The 17984-nt window shown below is 42.3% G+C and overlaps 1 protein-coding gene across 1 annotated transcript in view; it reads left to right on the top strand.

Moving 5' to 3' along the window:
• Nucleotides 1-17571, top strand: part of LOC120063338 (single-stranded DNA-binding protein 2) — a 115913-nt gene extending 98342 nt beyond the window's left edge. The window contains exons 6-17 of the mRNA XM_039013663.1: nucleotides 5875-5934; nucleotides 6214-6277; nucleotides 6355-6425; nucleotides 6660-6727; nucleotides 9350-9398; nucleotides 9542-9577; nucleotides 9736-9790; nucleotides 10433-10503; nucleotides 10610-10688; nucleotides 12268-12296; nucleotides 12535-12633; nucleotides 14650-17571. Coding sequence (XP_038869591.1) covers nucleotides 5875-5934; nucleotides 6214-6277; nucleotides 6355-6425; nucleotides 6660-6727; nucleotides 9350-9398; nucleotides 9542-9577; nucleotides 9736-9790; nucleotides 10433-10503; nucleotides 10610-10688; nucleotides 12268-12296; nucleotides 12535-12633; nucleotides 14650-14679 — 711 coding nt within the window. The 3' untranslated portion in view covers nucleotides 14680-17571. The remainder of the gene's footprint in view (nucleotides 1-5874; nucleotides 5935-6213; nucleotides 6278-6354; nucleotides 6426-6659; nucleotides 6728-9349; nucleotides 9399-9541; nucleotides 9578-9735; nucleotides 9791-10432; nucleotides 10504-10609; nucleotides 10689-12267; nucleotides 12297-12534; nucleotides 12634-14649) is intronic.
• The last annotated feature ends 413 nt before the right edge of the window (nucleotides 17572-17984 follow it).

The following is a 17984-nucleotide window of genomic DNA, read 5'->3' as shown; positions in this document are numbered from 1 at the left end:
TGTAAATGAGAACTTGTTCTCAACTAGCCTACCTGGTTAAATAAAGGTGAAATAAAAATAAAAAAATTATGGGAGAACCTTATCTAAGAGTATGAATTACATTGTTTGAGAAGGTTTTGTATTTATTAAGGATTTCTATTTATTAAGGATCCCCATTAGCTGCTTCCTGGGGCCCAATAACATTAAGGCAATTATATACAATTTAAAATAATGTATTTAAAATAAATGAGATTACATTTCATAACACTTTTCACAACACATTAAGTGTGTTCCCTCAGGCCACTACTCTACTACCACATATCTACAATACAAAATCCATGTATGTGTAAGCTTGTGTCTGTACCTGTGTGTGTGTGTGTGTGTCTCTTCACAATCCTAAGAAACCTGCCTACACCTTGTTTGAAGTACAATAGACAGACCAACATAGCTCTATAGTAGCTGTGTGCTGGAAAACGTGAAGTAGACATTGTGGTGCTCAGACCAATGCCAATACTTCTCACTTAAAACAGTTTTTTCTTTCTAATTTCCAGGATTTTTACACCGGAAGGTGATTTTACTAAATTATAATACAACATAACACAGCAATAAAAGTAAATTAGCCTATCACAGAGATAGTGAAAGTCTGACAGGAGAGAGTGAAAGAGAGAGTGAAAGTCTGACAGGAGATCCTCTCAGAGTAGAGATAATGCCTTACGTTCATGCTCATAGAAATACAACAGGTAGAACAGATTGGACTTGGTGCTTCAATAGGAATGTTGTCTAGAAAAATGAGAAACATACAGAAAATTGTTTATTTTCCTTGAAACGGGAACAAGAAAGGAATCTGCATATGATAATTTTCAATTGGAATGCAGTACTATTCATTCCACATGTATACTACTACTACATTTCGCACCCTTTTTTCCTGGGCTTCCAGGCATTTACTCATTCATCAACATGGATGTCGGCATGAAGACTGTGTGGCTTGTTGGGCATTTGTGAATCCACTGGTTGGAGAAGCGTGCCAGGGCGGTTGGTAAACATCACAACCTTTCAATTGATTAGGTGGCTCGTAGAGTGAGGAATGAAGTGGGGCAAACTGCTCCATGTTCTGCGCCAGCAGAGGTGCTGCTGCTCCCCCTGACATCATAGTCATCCACCTCGGTGGAAACGACTTGGGACACACAAAGGGGACAGCCCTGGTGTGTCAGATGCGACCGGATTTGGAGGTAGTCACCCGAATGTTCCCTGGGACAACAGTGGTCTACTCTGACATTGCGCAGTGGAGGAGTTGGATGTTCCAGTGGGAGGAGGACATCAACAAGCGCATAGAGATGGCCCGATGCTCTGTCAACCAGCAGGTGTTTGCATTTCTTGCTTATAGGCTCATGCCCACAATCCACCACTCTGCCATTAAGCACTGTGTCCCTGGGCACTACCGTAGGGATGGCGTGCATCTCACGGATGAGGGCAACAACCTCTTCCTTTAGAGTCTGAGAGCTGGTCTCTCCTCCGTCCTAGCAAGATTCACGCAGATTCACGCACACCACCACACTCACTGCCACTTGCCTGCCACTCCACAAACCCAAAGGCTCTTTTAAGAGCCACCTAATAAATTAAAATAAGCGTGTGTGTGTTGGGAAGGGGCTGTCATAACTATAAACTAAATAATGGTCAAAATGTATCCTCCGGGAGGCGAGCCCACAATCTTCAGATCCACAGGCGGTACATCTCTAACCATTACACTAGGAACCCTGTTCTTAAAACATTGACTTTGACAGACCATTTAAATGGACAGTCTGGAAGCGTTTGTTCCAAAATGATTTTTTTCATTCACTCAGTACTGATTGAAGGTTTATTTCTCTTGCTTGGTTAAAATACAATAGTCTAAAACGGTTGATTTGTTAAAAACAGACTCATTTAATCAGGTAGCTAGCCAAGTTAGCAAGCATGTCCTTTTCTTTTAACTACGCACAGCGGGTCGCACAACTTAAATCAAATAACGTTTTATTTGTCACATGCGCCAAATATAACAGGTGTAGACCTTAGTGAAATGCTTACTTACAAGCCCTTAACCAACAATGCAGTTTTAAGAAAATACCCCCAAAAAAGTAACAAATAAAAGTAACAAATAATTAAAGAGCAGCAGTAAGATAACAATAGCGAGGCTATATACAGGGGTACCGGTACAGAGTCAATGTGCGCGGGCACCGGTTAGTCGAGGTAATTGAGGTAATATGTACGTGTAGGTAGAGTTATTAAAGTGACTATGCATAGAAAATAACAGAGCGTAGCAGCAGTATGGGGGGTGGGCAATGCAAATAGTCTGGGTAGCCATTTGATTAGGTGTTCAGGAGTCTTTTGGCTTGGGGCTAGAAGCTGTTTAGAGGCCTCATGGACCTAGACTTGGCCCTCCAGTACCGCGTACCGTGTGGTAGCAGAGAGAACAGTCTATGACTAGGGTGGCTGGAGTCTTTGACAGTTTTAGGGCCTTCGTCTGATACCGCCTGGTATAGAGGTCCTGGATGGCAGGAAGCTTGGCCCCGGTGATGTACTGGGCCGTACGCACAACCCTCTGTAGTGCCTTGCAGTCAGAGGCCGAGCAGTTGCCATACCAGGCAGTGATGCAACCAGTCAGGATGCTCTCGATGGTGCAACTGTAGAACCTTTTGAGGATCTGAGGACTTATGCCAAATCTTTTCAGTCTCCTGGTGGGGAATTGGTTTTGTCGTGCTCTCTTCACGACTGTCTTGGTGTGCTTGGACCGTGTTAGTTTGTTGGTGATGTGGACGCCAAGAAACTTGAAGCTTTCAACCTGCTCCACTACAGCCCCGGCGATGAGATTGGGGGCGTGCTCAGTCCTTCTTTTCCTGTAGTCCACACTCATCTCCTTGGTCTTGATCACATTGAGGGAGAGTTTGTTGTCCTCCTCCCCATAGGCTGTCTTGTCGGTGATCAGGCCTACCACTGTTGTGTCATCGGCAAACTTAATGATGGTGTTCTAGTCGTGCCTGGCCGTGCAGTCATGAGTGAACAGGGAGTACAGGAGGGGACTGAGCACGCACCCCTGAGGGCCCCCGTGTTGAGGATCAGCGTGGCGGATGTGTTGTTACCTACCCTTACCACCTGGGGGTGGCCCATCAGGAAGTCCGGGATCCAGTTGCAGAGGGAGGTGTTTAGTCCCAGGGTCCTTAGCTTAGTGATGAGCTTTGAGGGTACACCATAGTACCCTTTGTACACCGGGCTATGGTCCATCATGTCATTGGGCAAAAGTGAGGAGGGAAGGCAGATAAAGTGTTTTAATCAAAATCAATCACTTTTGCATGTGAAAACACAGAATCCTACTCATTGCTACAAATGCTTAATTACATCAGTTTTGTTTTGAGCCGATGAAGTCGTCGGACAGAGCTGGGCACCTGGCTCACGCCCGGGAGGCAGCGGTTCCAATGCAATCAACTTTCAGCAAGTGTAAAACACACCTACACGGGCGCCCGGGCGAGAATAATTGTATCTCATCAATGATTCTGATTATGTTTTACCTGGGTGCACCTGACTACTTTTTACTTGTGAATGGTGACTTCAGATTTTCTGGGACCACTGAAAAGTAACTTCACACTGTGTTAATCAGTCAGCACAAATTTGGATTATAATAATGACGAAGGCAGGAGAGGGAGCTGGAATTTATTCGATGCTGTCAAGTCTGGTAAATTGTCTGATTCTGGCATTTGCACACTTGCAGTGCACAATTGAACTGAGGCTCTGTTTACATGTGTGTTTGGGGTTCAACCATTGACTATATGCGGTTTATAATTAGTTTACTGTTCTTATCAAAGCATTTTTCCCCCTCGGCTATGGTTGGTGTTGTGGTCTTCGTTGTTCTTAGCCGAGGAAATGTAGCGTAGCTAACAGCAGTGTTTGTCCTGTTTGGGGTCAACCATTGACTATGCGGTTCATAACTAGTTTCCCAAAGTTTGGTAGTTTTAAATTTAAAGTAACTAACGTTAGCTACTGTAGCCAGCTATGTTTAGTCTAAGAAAGTGTTATATATTGTGATGCATGAACTGGTCAATCGCGTAGCTAATGTTAGTCTTACGTTGGCCAACATTACCTAGCTAACGCTAACTGGCTATCATAGCAGCCAAGGACGTTCGCTATCTTATTTGTGCACATTTGTTTGTGCTCTGATGACATGCAAGTGTCTAGGTCATTTTATATTTTTATGGGCTGAAATAAAAGTGTTAAACATGAGACCAGTTGCTTTTGAAACATAATAGTGCATGATCATCTCTGTTTTGTAATTAGTCAATGACCATTTCATTTGGATCCAAATTTAGTCAATGACCATTTCATTTGGATCCAAATTTAGTCAATGACCATTTCATTTGGATCCAAATTTAGTCAATGACCATTTCATTTGGATCCAAATTTAGTCAATGACCATTTCATTTGGATCCAAACTTAGTCAATTACCATTTAATTTGGATCCAAACGGAGAGGAAAGCATGTGGCAGAGGAGCGAGATGTCAACTAATGGATAGACCAACATTACTCCCTAGAGGTGTGTTATGGTCTTGCTCCCTAGAGGTGTGTTATGTACTGTTCCCTAGAGGTGTGTTATGGTACTGCTCCCTAGAGGTGTGTTATGTACTGCTCCCTAGAGGTGTGTTATGGTCTTGCTCCCTAGAGGTGTGTTATGGTACTGCTCCCTAGAGGTGTGTTATGTACTGCTCCCTAGAGGTGTGTTATGGTACTGCTCCCTAGAGGTGTGTTATGTACTGCTCCCTAGAGGTGTGTTATGGTACTGCTCCCTAGAGGTGTGTTATGTACTGCTCCCTAGAGGTGTGTTATGGTACTGCTCCCTAGAGGTGTGTTATGTACTGCTCCCTAGAGGTGTGTTATGGTACTGCTCCCTAGAGGTGTGTTATGGTACTGCTCCCTAGCTCACATCATTGGCTGGATTTGGGTTAGTTTGAATTGAACCCAACATTTATGCGACCGTTAATTGTGTGTGGTGTGGACATTGGATAGCAGACACACACAATAGCAAAATTATATCCCACACACAGTTCACACACATTTTAGTCCTACAGGAAACACACTGATAGTTTCAAACATATACATGTAGTTAGTCATGGAAGTTGTGGAAGTGACCAGGGCCGTGCACAGAGCTTTGGACAGAGATGAAAGGGAGTTAGTTAAAAGCCTGTCTTTGCTAGAACCACTACCGGGGTGGGCTATATCAGCTGATTATTTCGAATGTAGGTTATGAATCAGCTAGTTAGCAAGGCTAATCTGTTAAAACAAGCAAATTAGTGTTTACTTGATTTGAATTTGTTCTGCTGCTGACAAACAGTCAAACTGCAGATGCCCCCTTCCCTGTCCCTGACCGTCAGATAACACATGCTAGCAGCAACAAAGTAGCCAGTAGGTAGCTTGTGCATGCAGGATGAGCGCAGCAGCTTATGGGCACCGCTGCACTTGCGGGGGCAGATCGGGCGGAGGATGGTATTTTTAAAAGATTCATTCGAACATTATGAGAAATGTTCTAGTTTGATGGGCAAGTGGTTACATCTAAAGTTACAATAGAGAAAGAGACTAATAATAAAATAAAAAGTAATCAGTACAAAAGGGCATTTGCCCGCCTTTTTTCATAGGCGGGCAAAGGACAGGTGCTCCAGCACGCCTAGGGTCCTATCTGTGCAGGTGCCTGGTCATGATGACTGACTGTTATACTAATATCGCTAGTATTCATCATCATATACTTTATATTTTTCCAACGGTCTATCTCTCTCCCTAACTCTACCTTCCTCTATCCCAATCTCTCCTTGTGTGTGTGTGTGTGTGTGCGTGTGCGTGTGCGTGTGTGTGCGTGCGTGCGTGTGTGTACCTTCACAGTCGTTCATGTCGCCTCGTTACCCTGGTGGGCCCAGACCTCCTCTCAGAATACCCAATCAGGTAAGATCACTAACGCCCTCCTCAGGTTGCAATAGGAAATGTATTCTAATGTTCCATTGTACATCTGTCTATAAGACTTATTTATATCCTGACCTGTCCTCCTTTTAATTTCACTTATATCTGCTTCTCTTTATACCTTACTTGACCACATTATCTTGTCTTGTCTTACCCTCTTTGACTGTGTTGTGGCATGATTGTGTGTATAGCTCCTCATATTTAGTATATGTTAGTGATGATATGTGATATTCTGTGATGATCATGATGATGATTTTGGCACAGGCAATGGGAGTCCCTGGTAACCAGCCTATGCTACCCAGCGGAATGGACCCCACGAGACAACAAGGTGGGTCTCACACATACACACCACAGACTCTTACACACACACACAGGCTGAGGGCTGATGGCTCTCTATTTTTTCAGGGCATCCAAATATGGGGGGGCCCATGCAGCGAATGACTCCCCCCAGAGGGATGGTCTCTCTTGGGCCACAGGTATGTGATTGAATGAAATCTCCAGGTACAAGTATGCATAACTTTAAACTCCTTCTGTCACATTTGAGTTTGTTTGTAGGTGGGTGAATATATTTGTATTTATGTGTTTATATACAATATGTACATGTGTGGTAGTATACTATGGTAGTATTTCTACTCTCCACCTGTGGAAACCTGTTTGATGTATGTGTACATTACATTGTGGTAATTTGGCCTTGGTATTCTCTCTTCCAGAACTACGGTGGAGGGATGAGACCACCTCTCAATGCACTGGTTGGCCCTGGAATGCCTGGCATGAACATGTGAGCACTCTGTCATCAACACACACACGCATGCACCAGACCTGGGTTCAAATACAGTGCAAACATACAGTACATACACACACTTCAAACATAAGCACACACGTGCACGCACGCACGCACGCGCAGACACACACACACATAGCAGTGGCGTACCGCAGTTTTGCGAGTATTATAGCTAATCTCACATGCTATTCAACACCTTTTACCATGAGGCTGAGAGAAAATGTTCCAGCAATATTATACATACAGTGCCTTCAGAAAGTGTTCATACCCCTTGACTTATTCCACATTTTGTTGTGTTACAACCTGAATTCAAAATATCTCTCACCCATCTATACACAATACCGCATAATGACAAAGTGAAAACATGTTTTTAGAAATGTTTGCAAATGTATTGAAAATGAAATACAGAAATATCTAATTTACCTAAGTATTTACACCCCTTAGTTAATTCATGTTAGAATCACCTTTGGCAGTGATTACAGCTGTGAGTCTTTCTGGATAAGTCTCTAAGAGCTTTGCACACCTGGATTGTACAATATTTTTAAATTATTATTTTTAAATTCTTCAAGCTCTGTCAAGTTGGTTGTTGATCATTGCTACACAGCCGTTTTCAAGTCTTGCCTTAGCTTTTCAAGCAGATTTAAGTCAAAACTGTAACTAGGCCACTCATGAACATTCAATGTCATCTTGGTAAGCAACTCGTGTATACACTGAGTGTACAAAACATTAAGAACACCTTCCTAATATTGAGTCCATGTTGAGCCCATGATCACTCCAATGCTTCCCACCGTTGAGTCAAGTTGACTGAATGTCCTTTGGGTGGTGGACATTATTGATACACACAGGAAACTGTTGAGCTTGAAAAACCCAGCAGCGTTACAGTTCTTGACACAAATCGGTGCACCTGGCACTTTTTACCATACCCCATTCAGAGGTGTTGGGTTAAATGCGGAAGACACATTTCAGTTGAATGCATTCAGTTGTACAACTGACTACGTATCCCCCTTTCCCTTTCCTTTCCATTTAAAGGCACTTCAATATTTTGTCTTGCCCATTTACCCTCTGAATGGCACGCATGCACAATCCATGTCTCAATTGCCTAAACGCTTAAAAATCCTTCTTTAACCTGTCTCTTCATCTACACTGATTAAAGTGGATTAACAAGTGACATCAATAAGGGATCATAGCTTTCATCTGGATTCACCTGGTCAGTCTATGTCATGGAAAGAGCAAGTGTTCTTAATGTTTTGTACACTCACTTTATTTGGCCTTGTGTTTTAGGTTATTGTCCTGCTGAAAGGTTAATTTGCCTCCCAGTGTCTGTTAGAAAGCAGACTGAACCAGGTTTTCATTTAGGATTTTTCCTGTGCTTAGCTCTATTTTGTTTCTTTTTATCCTAAAAAGCTCCCTAGTCTTTGCCGATGACGAGCATACCCAAAACATGATGCATCCACCACCATGTTTGAAAATATGAAGTGGTACTCAGTGATGTGTTGGATTTGCCCCAAACATAAGGCTTTGTATTCAGGACATAAAGTTAATTTCTTCTGCAATTTTGTGGCGAGTTTTACTTTAGTGTGTTATTGCAAACAGGATGCATGTTTTGGAATATTTGTATTCTGTACAGGCTTCCTTCTTTTCACTCTGTCATGTAGGTTAGTATTGTGGAGTAACTATAAGGTTGTTGATCCATCCTCAGTTTTCTCCGATCACAGCCATTAAACACTGTACCTGTTTTAAAGTCACCATTTGCCTCGTGGTGAAATCCCTGAGCTGTTTCCTTCCTCTCCGGCAACTGAGTTAGGAAGGACGACTGTATTTTTGTAGTGACTGGGTGTATTGATACACCATCCAAAGTGTAATTATTAACTTCACCATGCTCAAAGGGATATTCAATGTCTGCTGCTTTTTTTTTTACACATCTACCAATAGGTTCCCTTCTTTGCAAGGCATTGGAGAAACTCCCTTGTCTTTGTGGTTGCATCTGTGTTTGAAATTCACTGCTTGACTAAGGGACCTTACAGATAATTGTATGTGTGGGGTGCAGATATGTTAAACACTATTATTGCACACAGAGTGAGTCCATGCATCATATTATGTGACTTGTTAAGCACGTTTACTCCTGAACTTATTTAGACTTGCCATAACAAAGGGGTTGACTACTTACTGGCTCAAGACATTTCAGCTTTTCATTTTTCAAAAAACATAATTCCACTTTGACATTATGGGGTATTGTGTGTAGGCCAGTGACACAAAATCTCAATTTAAACCATTTTAAATTCAGGCTGTAACTCAACAAATTGTGGAAAAAGTCGAAGTGTGTGAATACTTTCTGAAGGCACTGTATTGCCATGGGGCGGAGAGAGAAATATGCAGTTTTATAGCTGATATCCTGCTATTCTACACATTTTGCCATGAGGCTGAGATTTTTTTTTGCAGTTTTACCGCTATTTTTCTGTCATTCTAAACATTTTTGCCATGGCTTATGACATGTTAAAAAACTAGTGTGTGTGTGTGTGTGTGTGTGTGTGTGTGTGTGTGTGTGTGTGTGTGTGTGTGTGTGTGTGTGTGTGTGTGTGTGTGTGTGTGTGTGTGTGTGTGTGTGTGTGTGTGTTCTAGGGGCCCTGGTGGGGGTAGACCTTGGCCAAATCCTCCAAACGCCAACTCGGTGAGTACAGAAAAACACTTTAACACAACCACCAAGACAGATACTTAAATAAACCACAATTACAATAAATGGACATACATTTATCGCAGAGATAAAGATACATTTTCTCCTCTCTCTCCTCCCCACCCTCTCTCTGTCTATAGATCCCATACTCCTCTGCGTCTCCAGGGAGTTATGTGGTATGTGACTAGAAGTTGGTTCTCTGTATTTGCCTGTTAGTTACAGGGCAGTATAGGGAGTATTGTGTTTATAGCTATTAAGAGCATTGTATTGTTGGTGTGTTGTAGCTTTGATGTATCAGAGGCATTCTTCTCCCCATTATCAACTCTCATTTTAGGGTCCACCAGGAGGAGGAGGGCCACCTGGTACTCCAATAATGCCCAGCCCAGCAGGTAGTGTGTGTGGGTGTGGGTGTTTGAGTCTTGTGAGTTGCTGACCGGGAGGACAGTGTAAGGGGAACGAAATTGATGTCCTGTTGATATCTACGATTTAGACAGAGCTAAGTCATATTTACTAACCTAAGGCATCATTGGATCTTCTTGTAATTGAATCTTTGCCATGCGTAGGCTTATGGTACCTGGCGTCCCTAGGCCTAGACCTGAGTGAGGCACAATGGATGTGTGTGTGGGGTTACAAGGACAGGGATACATTCACAATGTTACACACGGACTTAAGCCATTTGGTCTGAAACTATTTAGCTATTTATATACCTGGCCTAAGGTGTGACGTAATGCTTTACCTGAAGTCAGTTGCCAATTTGGCCAGTAGTATATTAAAGTTTCTACATTTGAGTCATTTAGCAGATGCTCATATCCAGATCAACTTAAAGTTAGTGCATTAATCTTAAGGTGGGACAACCACATATCACAGTCATAGTAAGTCAATTTTTCCTCAATAAAGTAGCTTTTCTAGTGATTACTTAACCTGAAGTTGACTAATGTGTGTTTGTGTAGTAAACTGTATGTATTGGTTCTTATGTTTTTTGAGCGGTTATTATTGCACCAATGGGTCTGTTTCCCATTGTTTCCTGTCAGACTCAACTAACTCTGGTGACAACATGTACACCCTGATCAACACAGTCCCTCCTGGTGGAAACAGACCAAATGTAAGACAACTCATTCATTATTATCTGTGTGTGTGTGTGGCATGCATGTGTATTTCTGTGTGTGTATTGAACTGTGTATAACTGTGTGCTTGTGTTTGTTCCTCAGTTCCCAATGGGTCCAGGTGCAGACGGTCCAATGGGAGGAATGGCAGGAATGGAGCCACATCACATGAACGGGTCGCTAGGTAACACTTACAAACATACACACGCACGTACGCTTTGAGCTTGTTCTTAACTCACTACACTAGTCTTGTGAAGAGCACGTTTGTGTTTGCTGGACTGTATAGTAGTAATGTCCTTCAAAAAATGTTCAGGTGGTGAGGGTAGGTAACAACATCTCCACCCCGCTGATCCTCAACACTGGGGCCCCACAAGGGTGCGTTCTGAGCCCTCTCCTGTACTCCCTGTTCACCCACGACTGCGTGGCCATGCACGCCTCCAACTCAATCATCAAGTTTGCGGACGACACTACAGTGGTAGGCTTGATTACCAACAACAACGAGACGGCCTACAGGGAGAGGAGGTGAGGGCCCTCGGAGTGTGGTGTCAGGAAAATAACCTCACACTCAACGTCAACAAAACAAAGGAGATGATTGTGGACTTCAGGAAACAGCAGAGGGAGCACCCCTCTATCCACATCGACGGGACAGTAGTGGAGAGGGTAGTAAGTTTTAAGTTCCTCGGCATACACATCACGGACAAACTGAATTGGTCCACCCACACAGACAGCGTTGTGAAGAGTGGAGAGGGTAGTAAGTTTTAAGTTCCTCGGCGTACACATCACGGACAAACTGAATTGGTCCACCCACACAGACAGCATTGTGAAGAGGAGGCTGAAGAAATTCGGCTTGTCACCAAAAGCACTCACAAACTTCTACAGATGCACAATCGAGAGCATCCTGTCGGGCTGTATCACCGCCTGGTACGGCAACTGCTCTGCCCACAACCGTAAGGCTCTCCAGAGGGTAGTGAGGTCTGCACAACGCATCACCGGGGGCAAACTACCTGCCCTCCAGGACACCTACACCACCCGATGTCACAGGAAGGCCATAAAAATCATCAAGGACAACAACCACCCGAGCCACTGCCTGTTCACCCCGCTATCATCCAGAAGGCGAGGTCAGTACAGGTGCATCAAAGCAGGGACCGAGAGACTGAAAAACAGCTTCTATCTCAAGGCCATCAGACTGTTAAACAGCCACCACTAACATCGAGTGGCTGCTGCCAACATACTGACTCAACTCCAGCCACTTTAATAATGGGAATTGATGGAAATGTATGTAAAAAAGTATCACTAGCCACTTTAAACAATGCCACTTAATATAATGTTTACATACCCTACATTACTCATCTCATATGTATATGTATATACTGTACTCTATATCATCTACTGCATCTTGCCATCTTTATGTACTATATGTATCACTAGCCACTTTAAACTATGCCACTTTATGTTTATATACCCTACATTACTCATCTCATATGTATATACTGTACTCTATACCATCTACTGCATCTTGCCTATGCCGTTCTGTACCATCACTCATTCATATATCTTTATGTACATATTCTTTATCCCTTTACACTTGTGTGTATAAGGTAGTAGTTGTGGAATTGTTAGGTTAGATTATTCATTGGTTATTACTGCATTGTCGGAACTAGAAGCACAAGCATTTCGCTACACTCGCATTAACATCTGCTAACCATGTGTATGTGACAAATAACATTTGATTTGATTTGACCTTCTCTCTATCAAACACCCAGGGTCTGGAGACATGGACAGCCTCCCCAAGGTAAGAGAAGACTCCAACCCAACCCAAACCATCAGTCACCAGCGTCACTCATATCTGTCAATCAATTCTCAGACAGAATTAAGTGTTTCACAACACGTTGTAGTGATTAGCCTGTATTTGTATGTGGTTGAAATATTGGTACTACCGTTAATGGATCATCTGCCCTATATAGTATAGTATGGTATGTATAGATATTTGATAGATGATATTTCTGTGTTTTATGGTTGGTCTTGATTAGAACTCACCTGGTAACCTGAGTCTGAGTAACCAGCCGGGGACCCCCAGAGAGGATGGAGAGATGGGTGGCAACTTCCTCAACCCCTTTCAGAACGAGAGCGTGAGTTCATACCCACAACCTCACTGACACGTGTTATTGGTAGAATATCTGTACGTAGAAGACTGTTTTGTACAGTATAACTCTGACTGATTAACTGTGAGGTTATTCAAAGTGCCATAAACACATTAAATTAGGACTATTGGTACATTTTCTAGCAGTAGGCCTAAAGATTCAAATTTTTGACCAACTGTCACTAAAGCCTACTGTTAGGTTCTAAATAACAGGGTAAAAACTGATGGACAACTATAAAAGCTCCAACCACATTTATTCACCCAAAGGGTCGGACAGCTGAACTGACAAAGACATGTTTCCACTAGCACAAGTATATAGACCCCAATTTGGGTGAATCAAATCAAATTTATTTATAAAGCCCTTCTTACATCAGCTGATATCTCAAAATGCTGTACAGAAACCCAGCCTAAAACCCCAAACAGCAAGCAATGCAGGTGTAGAAGCACGGTGGCTAAGAAAAACTCCCTAGAAAGTATCCTCCTTCCATCTAAACATGACATCTTTATTGCTAGGCAAAACTTTAGTGATATCTGTTCGTCCACTTCATCTCTTCACTCCTCCTCATAGGATCCCTGATGTCTAACAATACCATGTTCTGACAGAATGTAAACGTTCTACATTCCTCTCTCTCCCTCAGTGACATAAGGATATTTCATATTTTCAAAGTTTAGAAGTCAGAACCCATCACTACTAATTATATATTGTTAGTGTATGGTGTTGATAATAATGATGGCCTAAACACTGAAATTCTCCAATACATACCAACACAATGTTTCACCAACCACCTCAGGTATGTGTAGGGGCATTTCAGTGTGTGTGCTCTATTTGTTCACACTGGTGGCAGGCACCAATATCGATCATTCGGTATGATATTGTTATCCTTTGATATCGATATGAGCAAGGCATCTTGTGATATCGGTTTATCCTTGCTGTTAACCTACACTAATATGTAAAAGATTATACATACTACTCATGCAGGCACAACCCTCTCACCGACTCTCAACTGAGCATATTTAACTACCTGCTGATGGGCCATCAACAGGATCTCCCATTTTATTTAAAATGGTTGGGTAGGTTAGTCCCCGAGAGCATTCACACCTGGTTCAATGGGCAATCATCAAGCAGTTGCCTGAACTTTACAAACCGTGGAAGTGAAGTCGATACATTATGTGCGTTTGGCTTCATAGGGGTATTGATGTGCGTTTGGCGGCAGTTAGCCTAGCGGTTAGAACGTTGGACCATTAACCGAAAGGTTGTTTGTTCAAATCCCAGCGCCAATAAGGTGAGAAATGTGTCAATGTGCCCTTGAGCAAGGCACTTAACCCTACATTTAAAAAAAATGTTTTTTATTTAACCTTTATTTAACTAGGCAAGTCGGTTAATAACAAATTCTTATTTACAATGAAAGCCTAGGAACAGTGGGTTAACTGCTGTCACGACTTCGACCGAGGCAGGCTCTCCTTCCCGTTCGGGTGGCGTTCGGCGGTCGTCGTCACCGGCCTATTAGCTGCCACTGATCCTTTTCTCCCCCTCCCTATGTGTTTATTGGGCGCACCTGTTTTGTATGAGGGTTAATTAGTTGGGCTTATTTATCAGCCGGCATACACGTTTCTTTGTGCGGGATTGTTTGTATGTAAGTTGGTGTTGGTTTTGTGCTTCATGTTTCTGGACATTATTCATTCCCCACGTGTCTGGGGTAGTTTATTAGTGTACACCCAGTGTGTTAGTAGGGTGGCCTAGTTTGTCCGTGTTCATTAAAGAGCATTTGTTTTGCAATTGCTGCTCCTGCGCTTTTTCCTTCACACTCCGACACCCAGGCTTTACAACTGCCTTGTTCAGGGGCACTCAGGGAGAGTTGAGATATGCAAAAAAAACATTTCCAATTCAAAAATGCATATTACATTTCACATGTGTGAAATATGACAAATATAAGAACCCACTAAATGATTATGTATTGATAATATTTCCATAAACCCCTCTGTGTCTCTCTGTTTCTCTCTGCAGTATTCTCCAAACATGACCATGAGTGTGTGAAGGCTCCGCCAGCTGGTCAGTTGGTGGTGTGGATTGGTGGAACGCACAGAGACAGGATGTGATGTCATCTAAGCTCAGTGGCTCTTCCTCTCTGTGACATCTCTCCAGGACAGTGGACCCAGGCCTCATTCTCCCCTTAGCCTCTCTCTATCTGTGTTTGGCCTCTTCTTCTTTTCTGTTTCCTCCCCATTTTACATTTGTGACCTGCTTTGTTCATCAACACCTACCATCAGAGACTGTATAAAGGAACTGAAATAAAACATCTCTGAATATTTATAAATGTATGTCACTGCACACTCTCAGTTGTGCTAAGTCTGTTAACACAGAAATATGTACCATGCTCCACCATCTTGTGGAAAAGAAACTGAAAACCCTCAAGTTAAAGAAATTCGAGAGGATAGCTTTCTGGCCTGTCTCCCCACCTGCAGTTGTTATGTCTTGAGATATGATGGACATGATGGAAACCACAGTCTATGATTTGGATTAATTATATTGAGATGTCAACTTCATTCTCATTGGATACACACCAACCTGGGATAAAGCCTATGTGGGACTGGAACTGGGCGACAGCTTCAGTGATTTGAGATCTTGGTCCCACAGTGAACATTCACCAAGAGCTCTTATTTTATTTTCAACTCCATACACTTGGATTTGATGTGCTATGTTGACTGCACAGAGAGAGAGAGACAATTGTGAATTAGATATGAGACATGAATGCAGATATCATTTTTGTATCTATGTCTTGACCAGGAACATCAACACCTACAAAACAGAGATTCACCAATCTAACGATTACACATCTGACATGAAGAGAACAGAGAGAATTCAAGTGGTTGGTTTTCTGCCTTTTCAAAATGATGCAATCTGTTATGATTGTTCAATTAATGCAAAACTGTAGATTTTTTTAACACCTGCCTTGAGGAGATAAGAGCATGGATAAAGCAAAACTTCCTTCAAGTGAACAGCAGCAAAACCGAGGCTCTACTTGTTGGCACCCCCCACCAGGTCCAGCACTCACCAAAAACACACCTGACCGTTGCAGGACAGAACATCCCTCTCTCCCCCTTAATTTACAATCTGGGTGTAAAGCTTGATTCCTCCCAGACCTTTGACAGCCAGATCAAACAACTTTGTAAAGCCAAGCGTCATTCTATCACCTCAAGAACATTGCCAAACTCTCACCCTCACTCAGACTAACGCAGAGAAGCTCACCCATGCCTTTATCTCCTCAAGGCTGGACTACTGCAACACACTTCATCGGGATCCCTGGCAGGAGTCACCCGAGGCTCCAATATACCCAGAACAACGCTGCCACGATCCTGATGAGAGTGCGGAAACACCATCCCATCACCCCCATCCTGGCATCTCTGCACTGGCTCCCCATCTCATCCCGGTTTGAATTCAAAACCCTCCTGCTTATCTCAAATAACTGCTCTCCTTCCATAACCCCACCCGCAGGTCAAGCGATAGCCTGCTCCTCCACGCCCCCAGGACCAAGCTCCGCTCCATGGGGATCAGGCTTTTAGTTTGACCGCCCCCCAGACTCTGGAATGCCCTCCATGACCACCTGAAGGCACCACAGACTCTGGGCTCCTTTAAAACGGGCCTAAAGACCTTTCTCTGTAGGAAGGCTTTCTGTTGATAGCTGTGTTCCTTGGTGTCCTTGTCCCTTGTAGCATTATCTGGGTTAATTGTGTCAGTTGCCCTGTCTTGTGTCAATTAGTTTCTTTTAAATTGTATGCACTTTGAGATTATTCTGTATAATGAAAAGCGCTTTACAAATATCAAAAAATATTTTGATTGAATGAAAAAAGGAAGACAAAAACTGCAGCAATGGTTGACAATGGTTGTAGAGGGTTTGTGTGAAGGTATTCTTAAAGGTCCAATGCAGTCATTTTTATCTCAATATCAAATCATTTCTGGGTAACAATTAAGTACCTTACTTCAATATTTAACCATTTAAATGGTCAAAAATAAAAATCTAGTTTGACTGCACAGAGCCTTTAAAAACACGGAGTTAAATCATTCTCTTAATTTATTATTGTCATCCGGACAAACTGTGATCTTAATGTATTTTGGAGAGTTTGTGTGGAGGTGAAATACTGTAGGTGTATTTCGTATTGTTTTAAACCTAATCCTTAGTCCATGTTAGATTATTACGATATTATTTAGAGGTGGATTTTACTACTCCCTCCCATACGTATACCTGTAAAGCCTACAAATCTATCTCCTCTATGTTTTATGTATATTATCTTACAAATGGACAGAAAGAGAGAAAGAGAGAGGGGGATGGTGAACTAGAGGACACCAGTACAGAGCCTTTTGTTTTCATGTTAGTTCAAAGTCACAAATGTAAATACTGAAAGATGCATTTGTAAATTTGAACGTTCTACATGTTTTATTCCAAATTTTGGTTATGTTTGTTTCCATTTGTGACGTGTTAATTTTCTTTCTTTTTTTAAATCTTGTGTTATGTTTTGTAAATACATAGAAATAGAAGTACTACATGGGTTTTGAATATGCTGGTATAAAGCTGATCTTCTCTCATTCAAAATGTTGATTCCTTGTCTGTATGTGTACTGTATGTGTTTGTGTAGGCTATGCCCACTGGGCACACCACATAATTTCAATGTGGAAATTTGGGTAATATTTGGTTGACATTGATCAGTGAGATTTCAACCTTTAATCACCCACTCAAAAAGAGAGAAGTTTGTTGAATTTACCAATGTGCTATCACTATGATCTTAATCATCTAAAACACAACCAAATTACAATGGGAAAACAATGTCAGATTTGTGGTTTAGTTGTCATCTAAATGTGTTATTACTGCGCTTTCAAGCATTTAAAAGCACAACAAAGTTGAAATGGGAATACTACACTGAACAAAAGTATAAATGCAACATGTAAAGTTTTGGTCCCATTTTTCATGAGCTGAAATAAAAGATCAAAATGCTTATTTCTTTCAAATGTTGTGCACAATTTTGTTTACATCCCTGTTAGTTAGCATTTCTCCTTTGCCAAGATAATCCGTCCACCTGACAGGTGTGGCATATCAAGAAGCTGATTAAACAGCATGATCATTACACAGGTGCACCTTGTGCTGGGGACAATAGGCCACTAAAATGGGCAGTTTTGTCACACAACAATGCCACAGATGCTTCAAGTGCTGACTGCAGGAGTGTCCACCAGAGCTGTTGCCAGAGAATTGAATGTTAATATCTCTACCACAAGCCTCCTCCAACGTTGTTTTAAAGAATTTAGTAGTACATCCAACGAGCCTCACAACCACAGACCACGTGTATGGC

This window comes from Salvelinus namaycush, chromosome 18 (genome assembly GCF_016432855.1).
Source record: "Salvelinus namaycush isolate Seneca chromosome 18, SaNama_1.0, whole genome shotgun sequence".
Classification (NCBI taxonomy): Eukaryota; Metazoa; Chordata; class Actinopteri; order Salmoniformes; family Salmonidae; genus Salvelinus; species Salvelinus namaycush.
The sequence above is the reverse complement of the archived record's forward strand: the minus strand, read 5'-3'. Positions and strand labels throughout refer to the sequence as shown.